Genomic DNA, 23,749 nt, shown 5'->3' with positions numbered 1-23,749 from the left:
ATCTAAAAAATCACTATTCCTTTAGTTACATCTTTTTAAACATCAGGCCCTTTTTAAAATCCTCCTTTTTCTATGGTAGTTCCACACATCCTAAAACCGTGCGAAGTAATGATTGTTCCATTAGCAGTTTTGAAGCTAATGAGACATGTTTCATTATGTCGTGTTGATATTGATAATGCGGATCACTCACGTTCTCGCATATTGCATTATATATGTTTCATGATAAACATCATTATGCGATCGCAATTGTCGTTTGCATTAGGTCTGAATTTACAAATGCGAGGCTGCATTTACACGTGTTCACAACTGATAATGTAAATTTGCATACACATCGTTGAGTTCTAAGGTTTTGAAACGGGGAGATATCGACGACTCTTATCAGATATCAGTTGCGAGGCGACGGATATTACTGTAGCATCGGGGTGTCATTGCCTGGTGTGGAACACGATACGGCTTATTCAATTCATATTCATCGATTAAATTCAAAATGGATGGATGCCGTAAAAGCACTTGGCTGTTGTACATACGTCACGCGTGCGATAGGAAGCGAAATTAAAAGCTTGGACAAAAAGACGACAATGTGATCGCTTGTATAACGGAGCTCCGCTTCTATAGAGAAGAAAAACAAGTTTGAAATAAGTAGAGCAGCAAGCGAAAAGTCAACAAAAAGCGAAGTTTACACGCGTTTCTAATTAAATTGAAAATTATTTGGCCGCATTGATTGTATTGATTTGGTAGAACGGTAAATGCATTTGTTTCGATTTTCGATTTTTCTATTGACTTTTCTTCAAGATTTTTCTATGAACGAATTTTCTATTGAGGCTTGAAAAATAAATTTGTAAAATAAATATTATATAAACAAATAAATATTATATTAATAATTTGGATAACTATATAGACATCACCAAAGCTTTATACGTGCTATTTACTTTTTTAATTTTTACTTTTTACTAGGTATACATGATCAAAAAGAATCTGCGAGCAGCATTTCTTGTTCAATATTCATCACGATAAAATTAATCACTTCCTTTCCTTTGAGGAACCGAGAAAGTAAAACCCCATAAAAAGGATATGTTAACATATTTTGATTACACAATTTGAATTGGTACCTCAGTTTTATATATATACATATATATACAGAGTGTAACCGAAATAACGCCCACTAAGCATACAATGCTATTCCTAATAAAAAATTGAGATGAAAAGTCCTCTACCATTTTGCAATTTTCGCAATATTTTTTTTAAACCCCAAAAGAACTTTAAGAGTTCTTTAAGAAAAATCTTCAAAATTTTGACAAAGAACACGGAAAGATATCTCAAAATTGTCTTATACATCGATTTTATCCGTTTATTTAGAAATTAGGCAATATTTAGAAATTAATATCTCGTTAACTATTGCAAAAATTGCAAAATGGAGAGGACTTTTTTGGATTTAGTTTTTTATTAGGAATAGCACTGTATGATTAATGGGCGTTATTTTAGTTACATCCTGTATATATATGTGTGTGTATATATAAAATTTCGAATCGATATGTTTTTACTCAGCAAAAGGTATTTCTACCAAATTGAGTTAACTAAATTTCCATTGATAAGCTAATTCGCGAGTAATTGTCATAAAATTCCGTGTCTTTTTATTTTTACACTGTTACTATTATACTATTAATTCCTCATTACATGAAACTGTTGAAATATGCGCTTAAACGCAACAAGAAAATTAATTGGCTTCGCGGAAATATTGTTTCGTTGATATAATAGATATGAGTCACGACTTAACATCATGCCTTTCTTCTAAATAGATTCGTCTAAATAGATTCAAAAATAAATTTTCATAAATAAAAATATAAAGAATAAACGATATATTCCTTTTTTTGCGTCAGAATTCTATATTTATTAATTTTATCCAGTTAGATTATGCTGCGAATCGCAGCATTTTTTTATTATCTCAACATTTTTTTGATAAAGAAATTAAACATAACTACGTTTCCAGATTGAAATCTTTATGATTGCTACTTTATAATCTATATGTAATTGGGTGCTTTCCATTTAGTGACATAAGATGATACAAGTGTAGCTTCATCTTTGTTACTTGTTGAATGCCAAGAAAGACGGAACGATGTTTATGTTGATATGTGTCATTAAATGAAAAGCACCTATTGATTAGGACGTGCAACTAATCTATTTTTATAAAAATGTATTCTGTTAGATAATCGTAATAGATGTCTGCTTGACGTATATTACTTTATCAGATGTGCGATAAATGTGCATCCAATCCATAATATCGTTTGATCAATCTTTCAATAGAATTAGCTTTGATCACACTGAGAAAAATGATTTGATTGTATCAACAAGATGTATATAGTTAAATGCATTTTGGTTAAATCTAGTAGAATTTCTGGTTATTATAACAGGACTCGAGATTTTATAACTAGACCGTTTGGTAGATTATACTATAAGAATTTGTTTAATATTTTCCAGTTGGATCTACAAAACATCTAGTTATATTCACTAGATATATGCAACATTATCAGAATTTTAGTTAACGTTAGCGCACCCTAGGCATGGCAGTTTTATTATCGTGCAAGTTAGCACAAGTTGGCGTGAATCGAGCGAATGTGTATATTCTTTCTATTGTTTTGTATCGCGGCATAAACCTTGTTTTTAGAACTCGATCCGAGTTCTCGGATCGTGAAATGTTTAGCCAATCAGCTTACAGTTTTTACGGAAAACCGGGAAGTTCTAGCATCGTGGACACAAGGCTGTACCGCATACATCGCGCATCGTGATCGAGTCGAGCGTCGAGCGTATAATAGTATATCGTGTTATCTTGTACTTACTGAAGTGAAGTCAGTGTAGTGAAACACGAAGTGACACAATTATTACTGCAAGATGGACAAGACTTTTGTGACCTCTCTGAATAGGTTAGAAAGAAGAAAAAGTGGAACGAAGTTATTATGTAGCTGATTGACGAAAAAATATCTCCACATAACATAATTTGATTATATTATTTCATTATAATATTACATATAAAATAAATTTAATTTAATAAAGTGAAAAAAGATAAACTTATAACGAAATGTTAAATTTAATTAAAAATTCTGATTTTGCTATTTACATTCCTTTTGCAGAAGTTTAGCTCGCAAAGAATTTCTTTTCTTTCAATCGTTAATTATAATCTTGTATATGTTACTTGTTTATATCATCAGCCATTGATAGTTCATTAAACTATATCTATTAATTTTTTATTGAACTGTACCGAAAATGTATAAATATCAAATGTGTGAATATTTTAAGCTTATGCTATCTTAAGACATTTTCTGCTTGCCAAAAGACGATTCAAATGCAGTGGTGCACTTGATGTAGCAAGTACAGCATTGGTTGGCGTCAGTCTAAAAGTAGCGACGATTCAGCATCATTTCGCGATACGAAGATTGTCGAGCGACTAACACTCCTGTTTGTTGCTCCGATTCATCACGCTTGTATGATTTGCACGAATAATAACTCGTAAACTGTGAAAATCAATATATAATGTTAATATTTTTATTTGGCGCAAAGTGATCGTGATCGCGACAAAATAAATAACGACTGACCTTCGAAAGTACGGAAGATAAGCATTTTCCGTCATCGTGACGTAAGATCGATTTTGATATTACCAGTGTCAAGAATATGAAGTTTATAACTCTTCGTGCGTCGATACAAATACAACAAAAGCCGGAAATAAAAGTGATCCACGTATATTATTAGAAACGCAATTAAACAACCAGAAAAGAGAGATACGTATATTTGTTGGACACTACAGTGATGGAACTTTTCGCTAATTTTATATTAAAAAAAAGAAATTTGTCGAAGAATTTATCACGAAAAATTAATGTGGTATCACACTTCGCATTAGAAAAATAATGGTAGTTTTTATAAAGAAATAAAAAAATTTTATTAATTATATATCATTTAAAAGAAAAAAAAATATCACTATTACAGAAATGTATGTTATTTCGGCAATATGAAATTTCGCGCGTTTAATGGTTCGAAAACGCACGGCGGAAATTAAGGTGGTTCACCAGAGCGTTATTAAGAAAGCGTGCCTACAGCCGGTCCGTCGAGATGACATTTATTTATCGATATCCCGCGGGAAGCTTTGGAACAATTTATAAACGAATTGCTCGAGGAAGTTCCGCGAATGGAACTTACTCCCATAATTTCCTACGGAGAAATACGTCCAAGTGTAAGAAAGAAATGAGCATACAGACGGAAATGAAAGAGCCCCGAACTGTTTCCTCGGAGAAAGCAGGTGTGTGAAATTGTGGATCGAGGGGGTTGGTTACGTAACGTCTCCGGTGACCCTTGTAGTCGCGCAAAAATAACTCCAATTTCTCGGTCTGGCAAAAAGGGAGACAGCGAATTTTATTTCGCACTGCTATTTCTCACTGCGGTTCTAGTTCGTGAAACGCGAAAAATTCGATAAGTGCAATTCTATCCGAGATCAACCTTAAAATGATGAACGCTCCTACAGCTACAGAATTTACAGTTCACGGATGTACTTTTCGAGATTTCAATTTGCACTTATCGTTAGTTTTCAATCGAGAGATACGTAATACTATTAAATTCTACATCAAAATATCAAGTTTTGAAACGATACTTTTATTATAAGAAGTTAATATATAATAAATATATATATATATTATTATATAATAATTTTTAGATTCTTTTAGATTCAAAAAATATAAATTAACAGGTCTAAAAAAAATTTGGTATAGTCTATCTAAAACGGCGTCTTATACAATGAGATTTTAAGGCGTAAAACTTAAGCTTCAAGTTTCAAATCGTAAAAAATTGACCAATTACAGTCGAATGAAAGGAAAATCATCAACTATAATTGGTAAATTTCTTACAGTTTAAGACTCATTGTAGACTTAAGCTTTACTCCAAATTACAAGTCAAACGAATATGTCAATTTTGGGCCTAATATTTGCTAATATTGAAGTAACGTTTTATTATCGGAGAAAGCTAATGAACTCATATAAAGAGCTAATGGAGCGGACTATTAAGAGACTTGCAAGCGGCTGTTGTCGATCGATAAAATAAAATGGCTAACGACATAGACGCAGAGTGCTTAATCGAGGTAGTTTCTAGTTTAAATTGAAAATAAGATGTACACTGAAAAAAAAGATTGGCTGCTGCAGCAAATTAGATGGTAAAATATGGCATAGCATTTTTAATTGCTGCAGCAGCTAATTTTTGATTGCAGCAGCCAATTTTGGGTTAGCCTATCCGCAATGTCAGTATAGGATTTCGATTGGCTGCCGTAACCAAAAATTGGCTGCTGCAACTAATTAAAAATGCTACGCTATATTTTATGATATAATTTGCTGCAACAGCCAATCTTTTCTTTCAGTGTAACTATATGTTCAAATTGCCCAAAAATGCTTTATGCTGTCCAATCGAAACTTTGATACTCGCTTTCGCAGTGATTAAAGCATAGAACAAAAAGTTCTATGTACATTTTTATAACAAATTGAAATCGTGTTTTAAATAAAATTTTTACCTTATTACTACACTCAAGGAAAAGATTCGCTAAATATGGCATTTTTAATTGGTTGCAGCAGCCAATTTTTAGTTGTGTTAGCCTATCGAAATCCTATACTGATATTGCAAATGAGCTATCGCAACCAAAAATTGGCTGTTGCAGCCGATTAAGAATGCTGTGCCATATTTTACCAGCTAATTCGCTGCAGCAGCCAATCTTTTTTTTCAGTGTGCAGATTTACTCATCCGGATAAGATTTGAAAATGGGATATTCTGCGCGTAAATCTGGTTTTTGAAATTGCCTTTTAAAGACGGGAACTCTTTGCTACCTGAGCCACCTCGATCCGCTAGACTAGATGAATCGATTTTTTTTTCATCCGGGGTGTGTCCTACTTGGGGCTCATCACATTGCAAGTATTATTTGTCCTTGTTTAACATTTGATAAACGACAAGAAGTCTGTTTTTTATTCCTATTAGAACTCTCTTTTTCGCTTTCGCCAAATATCAAGTGTATACCTATCTCACTTTAAGTTCCAAAATTGTACACGATAAGTTTAGCCATAGAAAATAGACTTAAGGATGAAATGGTTGCGAGCATCGAATAGAACGCACTGAGTGCAAGTGATTAGAGTCCGACCGAAATTTCGGTTTCGTTAAAAAATCAAGGTTTCGGTTTGATTTCGATTTCGGCTGAAATTAAAAGAAAATTTCGGTGGGTGTACCGAAACTGTACAAGTTGCAACACGCCGGTGAGCATTTAAGAAAACAACTGTTCGATTTTAATTATTAACTCGTTGATTAAGCTTAAGACAATTTGAATACAAACTTTGACATGATCCTAATATAATAATAATTGTGATTTGATTTCTTTAAAAGTTGAGGATGCAATATTATTATATTATTATATAGTTAGATATATTTTAATAAAATCTTATTTTTTAAAGAGTACATAAATTTTTCATTCAGATTTCTGAAAATCATACAGTCTCTGTAAAATTAATCCAAAAATATCAATTTCGACTCTAAAAAATGTGACTTCGTTAACCCCCCCCCTCTCTCTCTTTCTCTCTCCTTCTCTCCTCTTTCTCTCTCCTCCCTCTCCCTCTCTTTTTAGTAAGACTTATCCAAGTTTCTGTTTGGGTTTCGTTTTCGATCAAAATTGAATGATAATCGAATACCTATTCGTTGTCGGTTTCGACCGGAGGTCAAAATATGGTTTCGATCGGACTCTACAAATCGATTTTCTGAAGACCTGAATCATTTGAGGTTTGTTCGCGTCGCATGCTCCAACATGTTCCAATATGCTTCTACCATAGCTCTTATTCACTCCAACGCGCTTGATGGAGTGAGTAGGAGTAGGAACTATGATAGGAGCATATTGGAGCTTGCGACGCGAACAAACTTCAAATGATCAGGTCTTCAGAAAATCGATTCGAGATCTCTCATCCCTACCCTATATATGTATTCTGCTATCGATAGTCGTGTGAACTGACACGACGTCTGCATTGGCGATCGGGAACTTGCGCTTGCACCAGCTAGTGACCGGTTATGCGTGCATCCGTGTTTGAAGAGAACGTGTTCGGTGATTGGTAGTCACGAATGGTAGCGACGTAGTGGAGTGGGAATGAGGCATGGTATTTGTCTCGAGTGACATATAAAGTTCTCGTCGCAATCGCCGACAACTATTTTCTGATATTGTCGATCAGCTCGACACAAAACGTGCGACTTATATCGTGCTATCTGATATCGTTAACGGACCGCTCTCGGAGGCAAAAATCAGAATCGACCAATTTCTCAAGATTCTTCGCTCGCGCGACGATCGACTGATTTTCAAAGTGGTGCAATTTGTGATTTGAAAAACAAATCAGGATGCCGACGTGTGCCTGCCAGGACAGGATTCTGGACGAATCGGAGGAGCACGTTTGCTCGCTAAAGCTACCTATGGAGAAGGACAAGGTCATGGAACCCAGAGAATACGTCAATCCGGTTAGGTAGGGGCGCGTTTTTACAGACAATGAAAACTGGAAGGTCTTACCTTGCGATTCGGCCCATCAAGAATCGGTTTTAGAATCAGACGAACATTGAGAACGAACCAGAAGAGTCTGATTATATTAATTAGAATTCTGATTATCTCAATTATACTGAAAGAAAAAATTGCCTGCTGCAGCAAATTAAATGATAAAATAGCATTTTTAATTGGCTGCTGTAACCAATTAAAAATGCTATGCCATATTCAGCCAATCTTTTCTTTCAGTGTAGAATTAGTGGATTCAACCAGAAAATTCTGATTCATTCATTTTTAACCAAAATTCCGATTAATTCAACTAGATATTTTTCATTTAGATATTTTTCTTAGTGAAAAATTTGGGTTTCATTTAAATTTTTATAGCGAACTGAAACGAGCAAAAATTAACTATTTCGTAGAATAAAAATTTTAAATAAATACAATTTAAAATTAATAAATCAATTTACAATTAAGAATTTTATACTATATACTTTTATATTACATATTCCGGCTTTAGTTTAGGTAAAATACATTTTAGTATATTTCAAGATCGAAAAATAATCGGCGCGCAGTTTATATTCTGGAAATTGTAAAATTCATGCAAAAAATATTATTAAATCGCCTATTTTTCTTCTTCACTTATTTATGTTTATACTAACTCATTTATACAGTGATTTACAAAATTGATCAAGTGTACACAACAATTACTTAACGATTGATTTGAAGAAGACAATCGAGACAGAAACAGTTTCAAAAAAACTTTATAACAATTATTTGATCAGTTTCATAAGTCACTGCACACGTAAATTATTTTTTCAACTTGATGGATTAATTTTTTTTTGCACAATGTTATTTAATTACGGATTGTTTGTATATAAAATTAATTTTATATATGATGTGAATTTATGTTTGATGATTGACAAAAGAAAGATTTTTCTATAAAGAAAATGTAAGAATTAATTTTAAAAATTAAATATTAAAAGCTATAATATTGTTTTACACAAAGTGTTATTGTCAAAAGATCGAAATTAAAAATTACGGTACAATTGTGAATATAAATTGCTGACGTGTTTGTGATTTGTCATTTCATTTCATCAAATAAACTAAATTTACGCAAGCGAAAATATTTATTGATATATCGTAGTCAATTTCAACTTGTCAAAATACAGAACTTATAAAAACTAACATGCAATAAATACACAAATAGATTGATGTTTGAAAGGCTGCTTTTTCCATTTTATTCCATTAAATCCATTTTACGATGTACGGAGTTAGATCATTGTATTTGTCCTATGTAAAGTTAGCAGACAGGAATACGGAGAGTCGAGAGATCAGGTAGTACCGCAGTTAGACGAGACATTTTTTCTTTTTACGGGGAACTGGCAACTAGATCTCAACAAACAAACTCGACTGACCACAAGAATCGATTTTTCTTGCGGTATTGGTCGTGAATACTGTCGAGCGACTCGTGACTTGCCGGAAAAATACACCCTCGTTTTCGCTTGCCGAGTTTAATTTCAACCATAACTCTACATTTCGTTTCAGAAAAAAAAGACTGTAAATGTCAAGCAAACGATAAATTCCGTTTATATTTTTAAAGTAATATAAAATAAATTGGAAATTGTATTAGAACAAGTCGCTCTTGTAGTTCTGCTATAAATTATTATTATCGTGAATATGAAATTTTTTACATGAGAAAATGGAGTATTTACGCTTTTGAATTGTAACGAATTGACGTGCATTATTAATTCGTTGGTATTAAAAGATTATGTGCGCAAACTTTGGTTCATTTGTATATGTTTCTTTTACATATATTAATTGTTGAAAATGGAATAATTTCTCTTGTACGTTTATATGCCATATTAATTCTATTATAGAATATTTCAATATTAATTATACGTAATAGCTCGTAACGTTGACATTGACATTTTACGTAATTATAAATAAATTGTTGCATAATTAATTTATTAATATTATGCATGTAAGTAATACATCACTCTACGGCATTAATAAAATTATTACTCTGGTATAGCAATAGTTTATTTAAATTACGCTAACAAGAAACACCAAGTCAAAAGAACGTCAAAATGACTTTATTTTGATTTTATTTTGACGTCATGAAAGTCAAAGTGATGATTTTTTGTTAAAATTAGATTGTTTATTGACGTTAAGAATCAAAATAAAGTCAATTTGATTTTTTTATTGACTTTTATAATTTATTTTTTCGGAACACATATGTGTTCCGAAAAAATAAATTATAAACGTATTTTGTCTTTTGTTGTCCGAACAGTAGTTTTTAAAACGTAAAAGTCAAGAACTAACTAATTTTAGATGAATTATGATTAAACGGCTAATTATAAGTATCCAATTTTAAACTGCTAATTTTGGACTAATTAAGGTAATTTTAAATTAATTACGATTAAACGACTATTTGTTTGTGAGTCGCACATAGATAGTGCATGTCAATCAAACACTGTTAACGTATGGTGATTTACGAATAAATGACCGTATAATCTATGACTATAATTACACAGTTTTTAACCTTTATTCAAAAAATTATATTATAATATCGAAATGACAAATGGCAAATAGTTTTATATAAGTTATATTTTTTAACACTTTTTTGTTATATTTTGTTATATTTTAATTTACAAACTTCGGGACAGACTGATGTATAATCATATCCATAATCATTCCTTAATATACTAAAAGATGCATTTTTCACATTTATCGTAGAATATTTAAAGTAGAAAAACTCGATTATCCTTTTCTTCAGTATGAGCGAAATGAGAAGTTATTGCGAGATACGCGAAGAAGAGGTATATAGAACGATAATACTATTCTGACGATGAAACGAAGATGCATGGTTGCGTCTTGCGATGGTAATAACGGAAATATGGCGAACACAACTCTGTAGTATAGACAACAGACCGTATATCTTCACATTCCCTATATTATTCGCGTGTGAACATAGTTTCTGTCGAGCTCGCGTGAAGAGAATAATGAAAAGCCCGTCACAAAGTCATACAAAAGACAGATAACGCAAAATGAGAAATCTTGGATAGTTTTCCTCGAAGATGATATCTCAGGGTGGCAGAAAACAAGATTTTTTTTAAAGATTAAAATATTATATCAAATTAATAATGATAAGCAACAAATAGTTGAAGTTATGATCAATGAAAAAATAATTGATTAGTGATTTGACACTTAAGGAGTTTCTTTTCTTTGATTTTTATCGATGAGGAATAAAAGAAATAAAGAATTTGAAGAAATCTCTTTATCTGCTAATAAGACGGCGAACAGTTACAGTTATGAATAAAAAGATACAGCTAGGTAGATATGAATTTATATAACTGGTTTTCTTCTCCGAGTTTTACGTAATAAAGGATAAAAGGGAAGGATTTGGAGAAACTTTGTGATCGGATCACGTATTCCCGGGTGGCAACAATTTTTTCACAGATTAATATTAATTCAAAGATTCAAATCACGTTGATAATGATAAGCAATAGACGGTTGAAGCTATGGTTAGTGAAAAAAAAAATCAGCTTGTCTGGACCTTCCTTCTTCGATTTTTATTCGATAACGAAGGAAATAGAAGAAATAAAGGATTCATTGCGATTAAAAGATAAAAAGACGTGAGTAATCCTAAATATTATACATCTGTTTCTCTCCTCTGATTTTTATCTAATAACAGATAGGGAAGACGATTTCTTGTTCGGACCAACGTTCGAAGATACAAAAAACAACGTTTATTCGTCATCATAACTTTTTAATCAACGACGTTAGATCAGAAAAATAAACCCTGAATTTTTAATTCCATCCAATCCAATTAAATTGAATTCCATAATTTAAATTGATTGGAAAGAAAATATTACTGCATCTGTCTATTCAAAGTTTAATCAGTTTTAGAAGTCTTTTATTTACTTTATTAAGTAACTCGATCTCAACATCAGAACTTATTTCCCAGATAATTTCTATTGAACTTTATCAGAAACATAATCCGAGACTTGATTAATTAACTGTCATATCGTTGAGAATAAAAAAAAACCGAGACTTTTTTCAAATTTCCATGGAGACATGAATTAATAATTATTTCACATTCATCTATTTATATGTATTTGAAGAAGCGCAAATGGTAGCTTTTGAATAGCTTGCATACATAGTAAGACATTTAGATGGAAATTGGTGAACACACACACACACACATCTTCACACTGGTTATGCATGTAAAATTTCTCGAGAGGACAACGTGGACAGTGTTACAAGTTGTACACACGATGTGAGGAATATACTGATAAGAAGATCAAACACTGTAACATACCTTTTCCTATGATAATATATGTCTCATCAAACATTGAACGTATCTTTCATAAATTTTTTTCTGGGAACTTTTTTTTATTCATTCATGAGTAACGAAAAAGATTTGAATGTTCTCATTTAAATATCACATGCGATAAAAGTCGACATATTATATAATAAAAATCAAATTAAAGAATAATTAAAGACTAAATAGGAAAGAAGAGCTGAAGAGCAATACGAATGTTAATACATAATAATCACAAAATATTTATTTATATAAACGCAGTAAATTATATAAATACATGCGAGTATTTAGTAATTCACTAGTTACAGACTCTTATTAGCTTTTCTTTCCTATTCTAGATTTATTCTTACAGCCTTTTACTTTTATTATTGTTAAAGGATAATGAGTAAAACTCTATTGTGGCAAATTGTATAAGCATTTATAATTTCTTCGAACACATAGATACCATATACGTAACAGATGTCGAAGTATAACAAATGTGACTCGTGAATATTGTCCATTAGTTTAGCGATCATCATAGCTAAACGGATTAATAAACGCTTGTGATTTCACGTTTATAAATCGGAGCTATTGATAACAAGTTAGAAATTAAAGAAGTGTACTGGATACATTTACGTTGTCGAGCGATATCATACACCCAGGAACAATAGGCGAACCTAAACTATCGATTGGTATTTTCTTCCATAGAAAACTCTTCCAGGTAGTCTGAAAAAGCAAACAATCCAGCGAGCCTTAAGGTGAGCAAACAGCACTTTATTGTTCTGTTCAGCTCCATCTTGACCTATTTCTGTATTTGAAATATAATATCTTTATATAGATATTGCTTCTGACAATCCATATTCCACAACCTTCATATTTTTACTCCTAAATCTACATGTCAAAGTATAAACATTGAACCATTTTATCGAATCATTTTCCACAAATATTAAACTGTTACATGTCGCAGAGGATTCCTTCCCTATGATCACGTTATACATTCCGATTGCCGAGGCGTCAGAAACGAAATACATTTATTCGGCCATCGAACGGAGATGACTTAATTACGATGCGCGAATCCGTCGGCAGCCGGAACTGATTAGACTTACGAGTACATTAACGAAGTCAATTTTCGACGCTGAGATGCGATTGCCCGTTCCATCGTTCACCATAGAATCAAATTCATGACGTCGTGATGTCAAAGACTATCACCGCAATTTAATCGGAGCTTGGTTGTGCCTCGCGATCTAGAGATAATCCAGAGACTATTCAACGCTGAGATTTACGATATAAATACATTTATCATCTTCAATGATTTAATCGTTATCTTTAATAATATTACAAAGAAACAGTAAAGAACCGTAATGTATTATACAAAAAAAATTTTCGATTTTTAATTAATCTACAATGTTATACATTTAAATATATACTAAATATCAGAAATAAGATAATATATAATTTAAATATTATTCAAACATCATAGTTAAAAATTCTGAATATTAATTATCTTATGTAAACTCGGATAATTGTATATTTTGTAAAGAGGAATTTATCATATTCATAGCATGCATATTACGTAAACGCTAATCAAATATTTTGATGTGCTTGCAGTATTATGATTGTTATGTATTATGACATGTTATCTATTTCGCGGTGAAGTTATTCATTTATTGCATTAAATAGTTTATCGCTTTCATGACTATGCAAAAGTTTTTAAGATATTTAAGATACTTTACCATAAAATATACGTCAAACATTTTCTATCTTTTATAGGTACAGCGATGGCTCCGTACGATTACGAAACCCCAATATCGAACTCATGGATCAGGACATATTGTACCATCTCGCACTCGGCAGCGGTTCCCACGATCTGGTTGAGATGTTTGGTGACGTTAAGGTAAATTAAAGAAATTCCTATTATATTTGTACAAAGATCTGAAGTACATTTAGATAAAGAATCTTCGTTGAAATAGTTGGACAAATTTTGTTGACGTATTCTTTAGCAATTTTACGTCAACTTCTATTTAGCAAAAATTTACATAATTGGATGCCATTACATTTTGCATTCTTTTTCGATGCTCAGTGACATTTAATATTTCTTGGTAACTAAGCCCGGTATTAATAGTAATAAAGTAAGATCCCTTAAAAAATTCTAAATACACAAGATTTATTTCTATTAAAAGTCTAAAATTTAATATACAAAAGACTTTTATTTTTAATCACTTTTAATTTAAAGCTTAATTATATTGCCAGCAAAAAAAAAACACAAAGTTACATATAACGTACCTGTTGTAATTTCTCACTCACAATATAATTTTAATTTAATATAACATATGTGCTATATTATACTTATATTATAGAGTTAAAAATTACAATTAACAGATACATTACATGTAACTTTGTGTTTGGTAGATTGATATTTTATAGATATTTTATTAGTTGACCCTTGTATATTGCAAAACATATTATGATAAAGATATGTAAGCAAATATGTTATTATTAAAAATAAATTAATTAATTAAATAAATTTTATAAACATAATGTAAACATTTAATTTAATAGAGCTATATATTTTCATGTTAGATATTATGAAACTCGAATGACTCAAATATAATAATATGGTTAAAAAATAATTGCATGGTTAAAAAATTATAATTGGGAGGACCATTTTTATGGTATTATGTTATAATATTAGTAATAATAATCTTACATGTACACTGTTAGAAATGTGACCTTTACATATAAATGAAGCTCGTGGTTATGAACGAAATTAAAAGTAATGAATGATTTAACTGAAAATTAAGTTACAGTAGTTACTTAAATATAATGAACGTATACATTAAATTTCATATATCCCAAATATACTTTTCAGTTATAAATAAATTAAATTTAATGTAATGTCATGAAATTAAGTTCATAATGTGTAAATTAAAAGTATATTAAATTTCATGAAATTTTTAACATTATACAGTTCTCTCAAATATGGAAAAATTGTACTGTAAATTATGATAATCTGAACTATTAATAGTAATTAATGTAGTAAAGTGTTAAGATACAAATAGTAAAGAAAAATAACCATTTTTATGTAATAAATGCAATCGTCATTAAAGTAAATGTTATATTCTATATTTTTATTATAACTATTTTCTTAACTACATATTACAACTATTTTCTTAACATTCGCTAATTATTTACATAATGATAATAACTAAGAGATATAAGGATAAACTAATTTGCATGGTAAAGAAAAACTTAATGCATATCATAGTTGTAATGATTATATTTCAGTGTTGAAACAGCTATAATGAGTATGGTTAAAGCAATTATAAATTTATAGTTGACTCAAAAAATGATTATAAACTACAGTATTTAAATTATAGTACTTGCAATCATTTTTCTCTCCCAGTGTACAAATATTAATTATCGTCAATGTAAGAGATATTGCGATATCTGTTAGTATCGCATATATGTATATTTTTTCTTACGTCTATATCTTTCGTAATTATTAGAAAAATAATCCATAAATGAAAAATATAAAAATGTGGATAAAGAGAGAGTAGAAATTTTCAAGAGTTTCGCTTCGTTTTATTTCTATGTTTTCTTATTTATTTTTCTTCGTAGAGAAATCGAAAATAATCATTATAAAAACGACAGACTTAAGGAAAAATTGGTACATCGAAATAAAATGAATAAAATCTTTATTTGCATGGATCGTTATAAAGTCACTGTCAGTTATGTTTTAATAATTTATTTATGAAATTAATTCCAAATTGGATCAAATATGAATAATATTGCACCATAAAACGTTAATTAGATTATATTTTGCATTATAACATTTATCATCTCGTATAGGTACTCCAAGCATTGCGCATCGCTTGGAGTGGAAGAAACGGTACCGAGATGACAAATGTTATAATAAAAAATATAATCTAATTAACGTTTTATAGTACAATATTATTCGCATTCGATCCAATTTGGAATTAATTTAATAATTTCATAAATAAATTATTGAAACGTAACTGATTGATTTTATAATAATGCGAATAAGGATTTTATTCATTTTATTTCGATGTATCAATTTTTCTTTAAGTCTGGCATTATTATAATGATTATTTTCGGTTTCTACACGAAGAAAATTATATAAGAAAACATACACGGAAAAAAAGATATAGTTCACATAACTAAAACCATTTAGTTGTGAGCAATATAGAAACGTCATCCAAGTTATGTTTATGTAATAGGAATGTGTATGGTTGATACGATTTATTCACTTTGATGTGTCAACTACATCAATGTAATTAGGTGCGATTTGGTTGCGACAACCAAAACTTGATTGGGGGATCATTTATTATGGATAAGTTATATATCCGTATAGTTGCGTCAATCGTGACATTATAAAGCATAATGTATAATAATAAGAATTAAATTATTAATAAAAATTTCTTGTTACATCATGCTATAAATTAAGTTGCAATTTCAAAAAGCAAAAGCGACTCACCACGCTTACAATTAAAAATATATATATGTGAAATGCCGTCATTGCTGCAACATAATCTAACCTAACCATTGTACTATGGTTCAAGCAATGTTACGTGCCACGTAACTATTGTCGAGTCACGTTTTTAATATAAAGTTTTCTACACATATTTTCCTAAACATTTCTGACAACCTTATTTCTGGCTGTTCATCTTATTTGCTTCACCTATCATTTTTCCTTTTAACCCTTTTTTTATTATTCTAAAGACCCTTTTTGAAACCCAGTCTTACAAAATATTTTATGACTCGTGTCTAAACAGATTCTTGAGTCATCGACATATTCCTTTAGTTTCCTTTACCCCTTTCACGTATATTTTTAGTACTCGAAAAGTCTCACGCTATTGGTTAGAATTGATAGAGAACCATATTTTACTATTTAATCTGGTTGGCATCACCAGATTTCTGTGCAGACCAACCATACTGTTTTTTCCGTGTAGAAATAAAACGATCTCCCAGCGATAGCGAAACCCTCGAAAATTTTTACCCTCCTTTCTCTATCTCTAATTTGTACTTTTCGAAGATCCCTTTCAGTTATATCGTTGGAAAATGTTAAATTTAACACATTTCGCGTGTCCACTCAAATTTATGTGTTAATTTAATACAAGATGAATATGTTAGAAGGTAACACAAATAATTATTTTTAAAAAATAAATACAAAAAATTAATATTGACACAGTTTGTAGAAGCATGTTTTTTTTCAATGAAATTAACATTTTAGGATATGTTAAATTAACACATATTTTATTTATTCATCTTAGAATTTAAAACACATTATTTTTACGTTATTTGTTCATTTATTCATAAATTATGTCATTTTGGCACTAAAAAATATCAATTAAACCCCAAATATTTAAATATCACATTGTGTTAAATTAGCACTCGAATATATTAAAAAATCAACTTAAAATTTTAACGAAGGCTTGAATAGACCATTTTCAACACAAATGCAAAACGTTTTTTACTGTGTATGCGTAATTTTGTTTTCTGATTATTAAAATAACTCTAATTTGTCTTCTTTTCAACGTTTAAACTTATCGCATATAAAAAGCAAAATAGTATGACGCAAGATGTTATATCACTTAGTATTGGACTTCTGGCTTCCCGTAAGGTCCAAGAAGCAATTATACGTAACATTCCTGACAGATATTTATTACATTTGTCAATAATCGATTAGTCAACACATCCTTGCTTTCTGCACTTGACATACGATCTGGATCAGAAATGGGAAGACGCACCACTCGTGAAGCTATCGATGTCACGCGATACGCTCGTGATGTCAGCCAACATCAATAAATCGCAAAATATACTTCAATGACGTGCGATTACACCATCGGCCACCGCTCGTTTATTTTTACTATTGTAACCGATGATCTTTGACATTTAAGATGAATCAGGACGTTTGAAGATTCAGGTCAACATCACTTTAACGATGAACTTGCCTTACTGTCTCTCTTTATCAATTGCATTGTTTCTCTATTTGAATCACTTATTATTCTAACTATTATTTTAAAGATTATTGTTTTAACAATTGACCTATTTTCTCTTCTTTTCGTGCCAAACCACTTAATATAATTGCGCACTTCTCTCGTTACAGTTCGTCTGCATGGGCGGAACACCGAAAAGGATGGAACATTTCGCTAACTACATCATGCAGGAGATAGGTCACAAGCTGCCAGCTGGAACGACCCTCCTCGATATCACCAAAAATTCCTATCGCTATTCAATGTACAAAGTCGGCCCGGTTCTCTCTATCAGCGTAAGTCTTTCATAAGTACCTATGCTTCCCTCAACGTGAAACATTTTTTCCCTTAGACGACAATTTTATTTATTCGTTATTTAGTTCGTTAATTAGGTATCGAGAAAACGACGAGGTCAAGTACGACGACGGCCAAGTGGTTCTTTAAAACATCTCATACCGTTCGCTACTGCGATTGGAATGTGGAATAGACTGTATACTGAAAACTCTACAGCCATGTTTCGAGCAAATTTACTTTTGCATAATTAAGTCGTAGGTACCCGTTTAACACAACGTTAATGAGACGAGCGCATTTACGATACACTTGAAAGTTGTTATCCTTTCAGTCGTGACTGAAAGTGTAATTTCGCATAATTCGAATACATTGATAATTTCTTTTATATTCAGAGATGGAAATTATAGTATTAAATTAATACTATAATTTCCAATTAAATTAATTTTTATAATTGCATAAAAATGTATATATATATATATCAATATTTAAAAAAACAATATCAATTTCAAAATTAATTAACTTGGTAGAAGCTTTTAAAGATTTTAAGAATAATAAAATAATAACGCAGTATATTACATTAAGTTTCATTTCTTAATAGAATATTATAAAAAATTAAAAGTATATATTAAAGACTGATTTTAAATAAGCAATATCTTTAAGCACATCTTTAAAAAAAACAACGGCTGCGTTCAGCAGAGAAAACTAATTAATTAGCGCTTAGTAATTCTTTAATATAATTGGTTCCTACACTTAAATTCTGCGAAGAACTAAAGGCAAGAACCAATTATATTAAAGAATCACTAAATGCTAACTGATTAATTTTTTCTGCTGAACGCAGCTAATGTCAATAATTCGAAGAAGAAAAATTCCTGCAGAGTCTCGCGATAATAAGTATCGTGATAAGTAACGCTATTAGAGAGCATAATGTTTAAAAAGAAAATATTACAATATTCTAATCTGTAGGTTAAATGTGACACCGATGTAATGAGATAGACAATTCATTTCTAGCAGGCAAATAAATCCACTAACATTCCATACTAATCACGCTCGGCATCTGCTTTGCTCCGCTGTACTCTACTTACGTTGTTTACATGCCTGGACGATTAAACCATTTTTCATCGCTTCGCGCGAATTACACACGCGGTATGCTGAATGAGTTGAGAGGAATTCGGCATATACAATTATGTTATCTGGTTGCTGAAATTATTATTTATTGAAACTCGGCAGGAATATCTCGGGGTCCTTACAAAAGCGAACGAATCTGATATCGCAGTACAAGTTCTGTAGTACAAGACATATGTCGAAATAATAATCGTTTTCGTTAGTTGTATTTGTGATAAATATACTACCAAATTTTATGAGAAAGAAAATTTATAATAAAAGGAAACACGACTATTTAAAAATAAAATGTTTATATCTGTTTAGCATGGAATGGGTATACCTTCAGTAAGCATTCTGCTCCATGAAGTTATCAAGCTGATGTACCATGCAAAAGTAAAGGATCCAATTTTCATCAGGATTGGCACTTGCGGTGGTGTCGGCTACGAAGGTGGTACGGTAATCATCTCGGAAGAAGCTCTCGATGAAATGATGAAACCTTATATGGAATTGGTTAGTGGTTTTATAAAATCCATACGAAATAAAAAAAGAGCAAAAAAGATTCAATTAATTCAAAGCTTGTTACATTATTATATTTTTATTTTTCCTAACTAATTAATTGAATTTTGTCTGCAGACTGTTACGATTATGATTTACAATATAAAAGAATTGAGAGAATTAACACGTACTAGAACTTAAAGTCAAAATAACTGATTTGTACACAACTAATAGGAAATAAAGCCTATAACGGTCGAATTTCCTATTGATTGTGTACTCACGTGTACGGACCAGTCAATAAAATTTTTATTAACTGGTTTGTAGTTTTTTATAAAATTTACTCAAGGAGAGTACATTTTTTCACGACCATTCGGGGATCTTTTTATTTCTACATTTTCTTATATATTTTTCTTCATGGTTACCAAAAATGATCATAATAGTGATAATTATTACGATAAATAACAATTATGATAATTTTTAGTTCTTTGAATGTAATGATAGCTACACACAAGGAAAAATTAGTACATTGAAATAAAGTTAATAAAATTTTTGACATGTCATTACAAAAAACATATATTTTTCAATCATTTAAAAACTAATTCAGAGTTGAATCAGCAACATGTACACTGGAATACCAATTAAGGAAATTTCGGAGCGAATACCAATTAGAGTTAAATAATAGAAATTAATCGTCAATAGTTTTGGTATTAAACGATAGTGCGTTGCAGATGGTACTCGGAAAATTGGTGCGCCGACCAGCCAAACTCGACCGACAGCTGGCTCGTGATCTAAAAGGCCTGGCTCATCGCGATGATCCCTATGACACTGTGATCGGCAAAACTATGTGCTCAAACGACTTCTATGAAGGCCAAGGCCGCCTGGATGGCGCATTCTGTGAGTTCACCGAGGCCGACAAAATGGAATACCTCATGAAATTACAGAAGGCTGGCGTGGTGAATATCGAGATGGAGAGCCTCTGCTTTGCCGCTCTAACAAACCACGCCGGCATTCAGTCCGCCGTCGTGTGCGTGACACTGTTGGACCGACTCAAAGGCGACCAGGTATTATATATGTAATTTATGTATTTTCGACACTAAGCTCTACGTACGCTCGTGAAGAATTCTATATATGCTGCGCACGAGTTTTGCGTCACGAACAGCAAACTTTCGCGAGTTGATTTGCATTCTCATTTATATGCACTTTGCAAAATTGTGACAATTTCACGACGAGGTAAATGCATACTGTATATTATTCGTCGAACATAAAATTATAAATTAAAAATTATAAATGAATATAGTAATTACAATAAAGCTTGCTAATTTATTCAGACTATTATCTATAATTCTAAATGCAACTGGAACAGTCAACGTTATTGGATGCTTAATTTTTCTGAATTAATCAAGAATAACTTCTAATTGATCTTCGTAATTTGCAAAGGTTCTGGCACCCAAAGAAGTATTGGAAGAATGGCAGATGCGACCGCAGAAGCTGATTGCACGCTACATCACCACGTACCTTCAACGCAAGGGCCGTCTCTCTCTCGAGGGCTCACATGGTTCCATGTACGTGAAGAGTCCGCGCCGATTCATATCCGAGAATTAGGATTAAATGATTCTTAAACAAATCCGAATATGCAGCCGCGAAGATCTCCCAAGATATAATCGGACACGTCGCCGTCGGCTCGACTATCGGATGTACTTATGCCGCTCAAGCTGCTGTATCCGTTTATTTGCTCGCGAAAAGTTGATTTATTCGCGAAGAAAGTCGCGTGATAATAGAGTATTGAAGTACAGAAGAGACAAAGGATTTGAGGATAGGATTGGATTTGAACAATTTACATATCATGCACCACAATAGGATATTTTTGGCGCTTCTTGACAAACGCAATTATTTTAAACGTTTTATTTCTGTGCATAATATTCAAATTGTTCAAATCTGCTTCTTCGTTAATTAAATCTTCCCTTAGATAGATTCCCACTCGAAATATTTAAGAACAAAAATTTTGTGGATGAGAATATTTCCGAGAACAGTTGACTTGTAATAGTTAAATTGCGCAATCTTGCCTTGCATTTTAGACTGCGTTCCGTTATTCACTGCGAGTATTGAAAATCTATGCCCATAGATTCATAATCAGACCTTGTACTTAAGGTTTCGTTAAATTTATTTTTAGATGATCAGTATTTTTTGATCAGCCATTGAAATAATTCGTAGAGCATCTGAAGATAAATTTAAGAAAGAAAATTTAAATATAAGGATTGATTTTAAATACGGGAAATATAAGGCCTGATTTTAAATACGGGCCTTATAATTCATGTTACACATATACCATAGATTTTCAGTAAACACAGTGAGTAATGGAACGCAGCTTTATTGTGCGTATATCAATTTTGTTAAATATTCAATTGGACTTCAAATTAGATTTATTTTATCGACGAGTTCCCCGTACCCTGCGTTCTGTAGATTATTAATAATAATCGTAATATTAAAAGTAAGTACAGTTCCTCGCATTGCGAGAAAGCACACCGCCGTTGCGCACACCACGAGAATGCGTTAATTCCTGAGACCTCCGAAAATTAAATCAATACCGAAGCAACCGCCAAAGTTGCACTGCTCGTTCCGTGCGGTGATCCAAGTACAAAATGTGCAGAAACTTACTACGAACTGCGCTCAAAAACAATGCACATTTTTCACGATCACATATCTTTCGAGGTTGGATTGCATCATTCTTGATCAACGTGATCTTTGATCGTAATTAAAAATTGTCTTTCGATCTGTAACATTAAATGCAATTGAAGCGTTAACTTTAAATTTTCGCTGTTCAGAAGATCAATAAAAAGTACTCGATACATCCAAAATGTACACAATTATGATCGCTGCTATGCAATAAGAAATATTTGGAGGACGTTAATCAAAATGGTGCAATCGGTCTCGCGTAGTTCTGTAGAGATTTAATTTTAGGATTCGCTGGCAAGAACGCTACAACACGCGTTTATGCATTCGCCGATGATGCACGACATTTGGATGATTTTTTTTCTTTTTCTCGTTAAACGAGCGACAATGATTCTCTCGTAAATCTTCAGGGATTTGTATTGAGAAATTAGACGAAATCCGCTAACGGACCTATTTCACGGTTTATTACGAGGTTTGCGTGTTGCGTCGAGAGCAGTTTCGAGAGAACTTGTAAATTTAGCTACGCGCGTCCGCCAGCGTGTGACATACGCACTCGGCGACGTGGAATCTATGTATTAGCACTTTTAGCAGTTTGGTAGGAAAGCACATTCCATATATAAAAGAATTATATATATAAATATAGTCAAACAACTAGCGCGTTTTCGTTCGACTGTTACTCGTAACGTGGGCAGAGACTATGTACACATAACATGCAATATACATATAGATGTCGGGAACACATTCATGAAAATGCCCTAAACTGCATGGAGATTGGATTAGGAATTACAATAAAAATAACGTTTCAACAGATTGTCTAACAAATTATATTCTCCTCGTATGCGTTCCGGATTATTGAAACTCAGGTGCCTAAGAAAGAAGAAAAAAATGGTTAATAAATAATATTTCTCTTCAATCTTAATCCTTTCTCGGCTTCCTGTTGTGACCAATATACGTTATAATAGAGCTAAAATAGGGATGCCCGATTTGTCACAAACACAATGTAACTGTTAACTGCAATAACGTACGCATATATATATATATATTTCCCAGTAAACACAGTAATTACAGTTATCTTGTTGAGTTGACATTTTATGTTACATGTACGTTACGTGTAACATTGTGTTTACTGGGTTGATACTTTTCTGTACGTGGTTAAGATTGTATCAGTATAAAATGCAACATTCGTGATTTTAAATGTTAAATATTGCAATTTTGTTTATAAATTTTAATAAAACAAAATTTGGAAGATTTTCAAATTTTTCTATTACATCAAGGAAAAGAAGAACGCGAGCTTAATAGCCATTAATTATTTTTGATATTTCTAAAACAGTAGATAAATTTCTGCGACATAAAATTATAACGACGTTTTCT

The 23,749-nt window shown here is 31.7% G+C and overlaps 1 protein-coding gene and 1 pseudogene across 2 annotated transcripts in view; both read left to right on the top strand.

Annotated features, from left to right (window-relative positions):
• The window catches only part of LOC108729211 (uridine phosphorylase 1), a 32,585-nt gene extending 9,399 nt beyond the window's left edge, over nt 1–23,186 (top strand). Inside the window, exons 1-6 of one of the 2 annotated variants that reach the window (XM_018458216.1) lie at nt 7,186–7,511; nt 13,599–13,722; nt 17,956–18,117; nt 19,538–19,723; nt 20,437–20,769; nt 21,146–23,186. In XM_018458216.1, coding sequence (XP_018313718.1) covers nt 7,390–7,511; nt 13,599–13,722; nt 17,956–18,117; nt 19,538–19,723; nt 20,437–20,769; nt 21,146–21,310 — 1,092 coding nt within the window. In that variant the 5' untranslated portion in view covers nt 7,186–7,389 and the 3' untranslated portion in view covers nt 21,311–23,186. Of the gene's footprint in view, nt 1–7,185; nt 7,512–13,598; nt 13,723–17,955; nt 18,118–19,537; nt 19,724–20,436; nt 20,770–21,145 lie in introns of those variants that run through there. The other variant, XM_018458225.1, reaches the window with a different exon arrangement.
• LOC108728290 (uncharacterized) lies at nt 3,997–7,077 on the top strand (annotated as a pseudogene).
• Nucleotides 23,187–23,749: the final 563 nt, after the last annotated feature.

Source organism: Mycetomoellerius zeteki, unplaced genomic scaffold, assembly GCF_001594055.1.
Source record: "Mycetomoellerius zeteki isolate Tzet28-1 unplaced genomic scaffold, Tzet1.0 scaffold114, whole genome shotgun sequence".
NCBI lineage: Eukaryota > Metazoa > Arthropoda > Insecta > Hymenoptera > Formicidae > Mycetomoellerius > Mycetomoellerius zeteki.
This window is presented reverse-complemented; position numbering and strand designations above follow the sequence as displayed.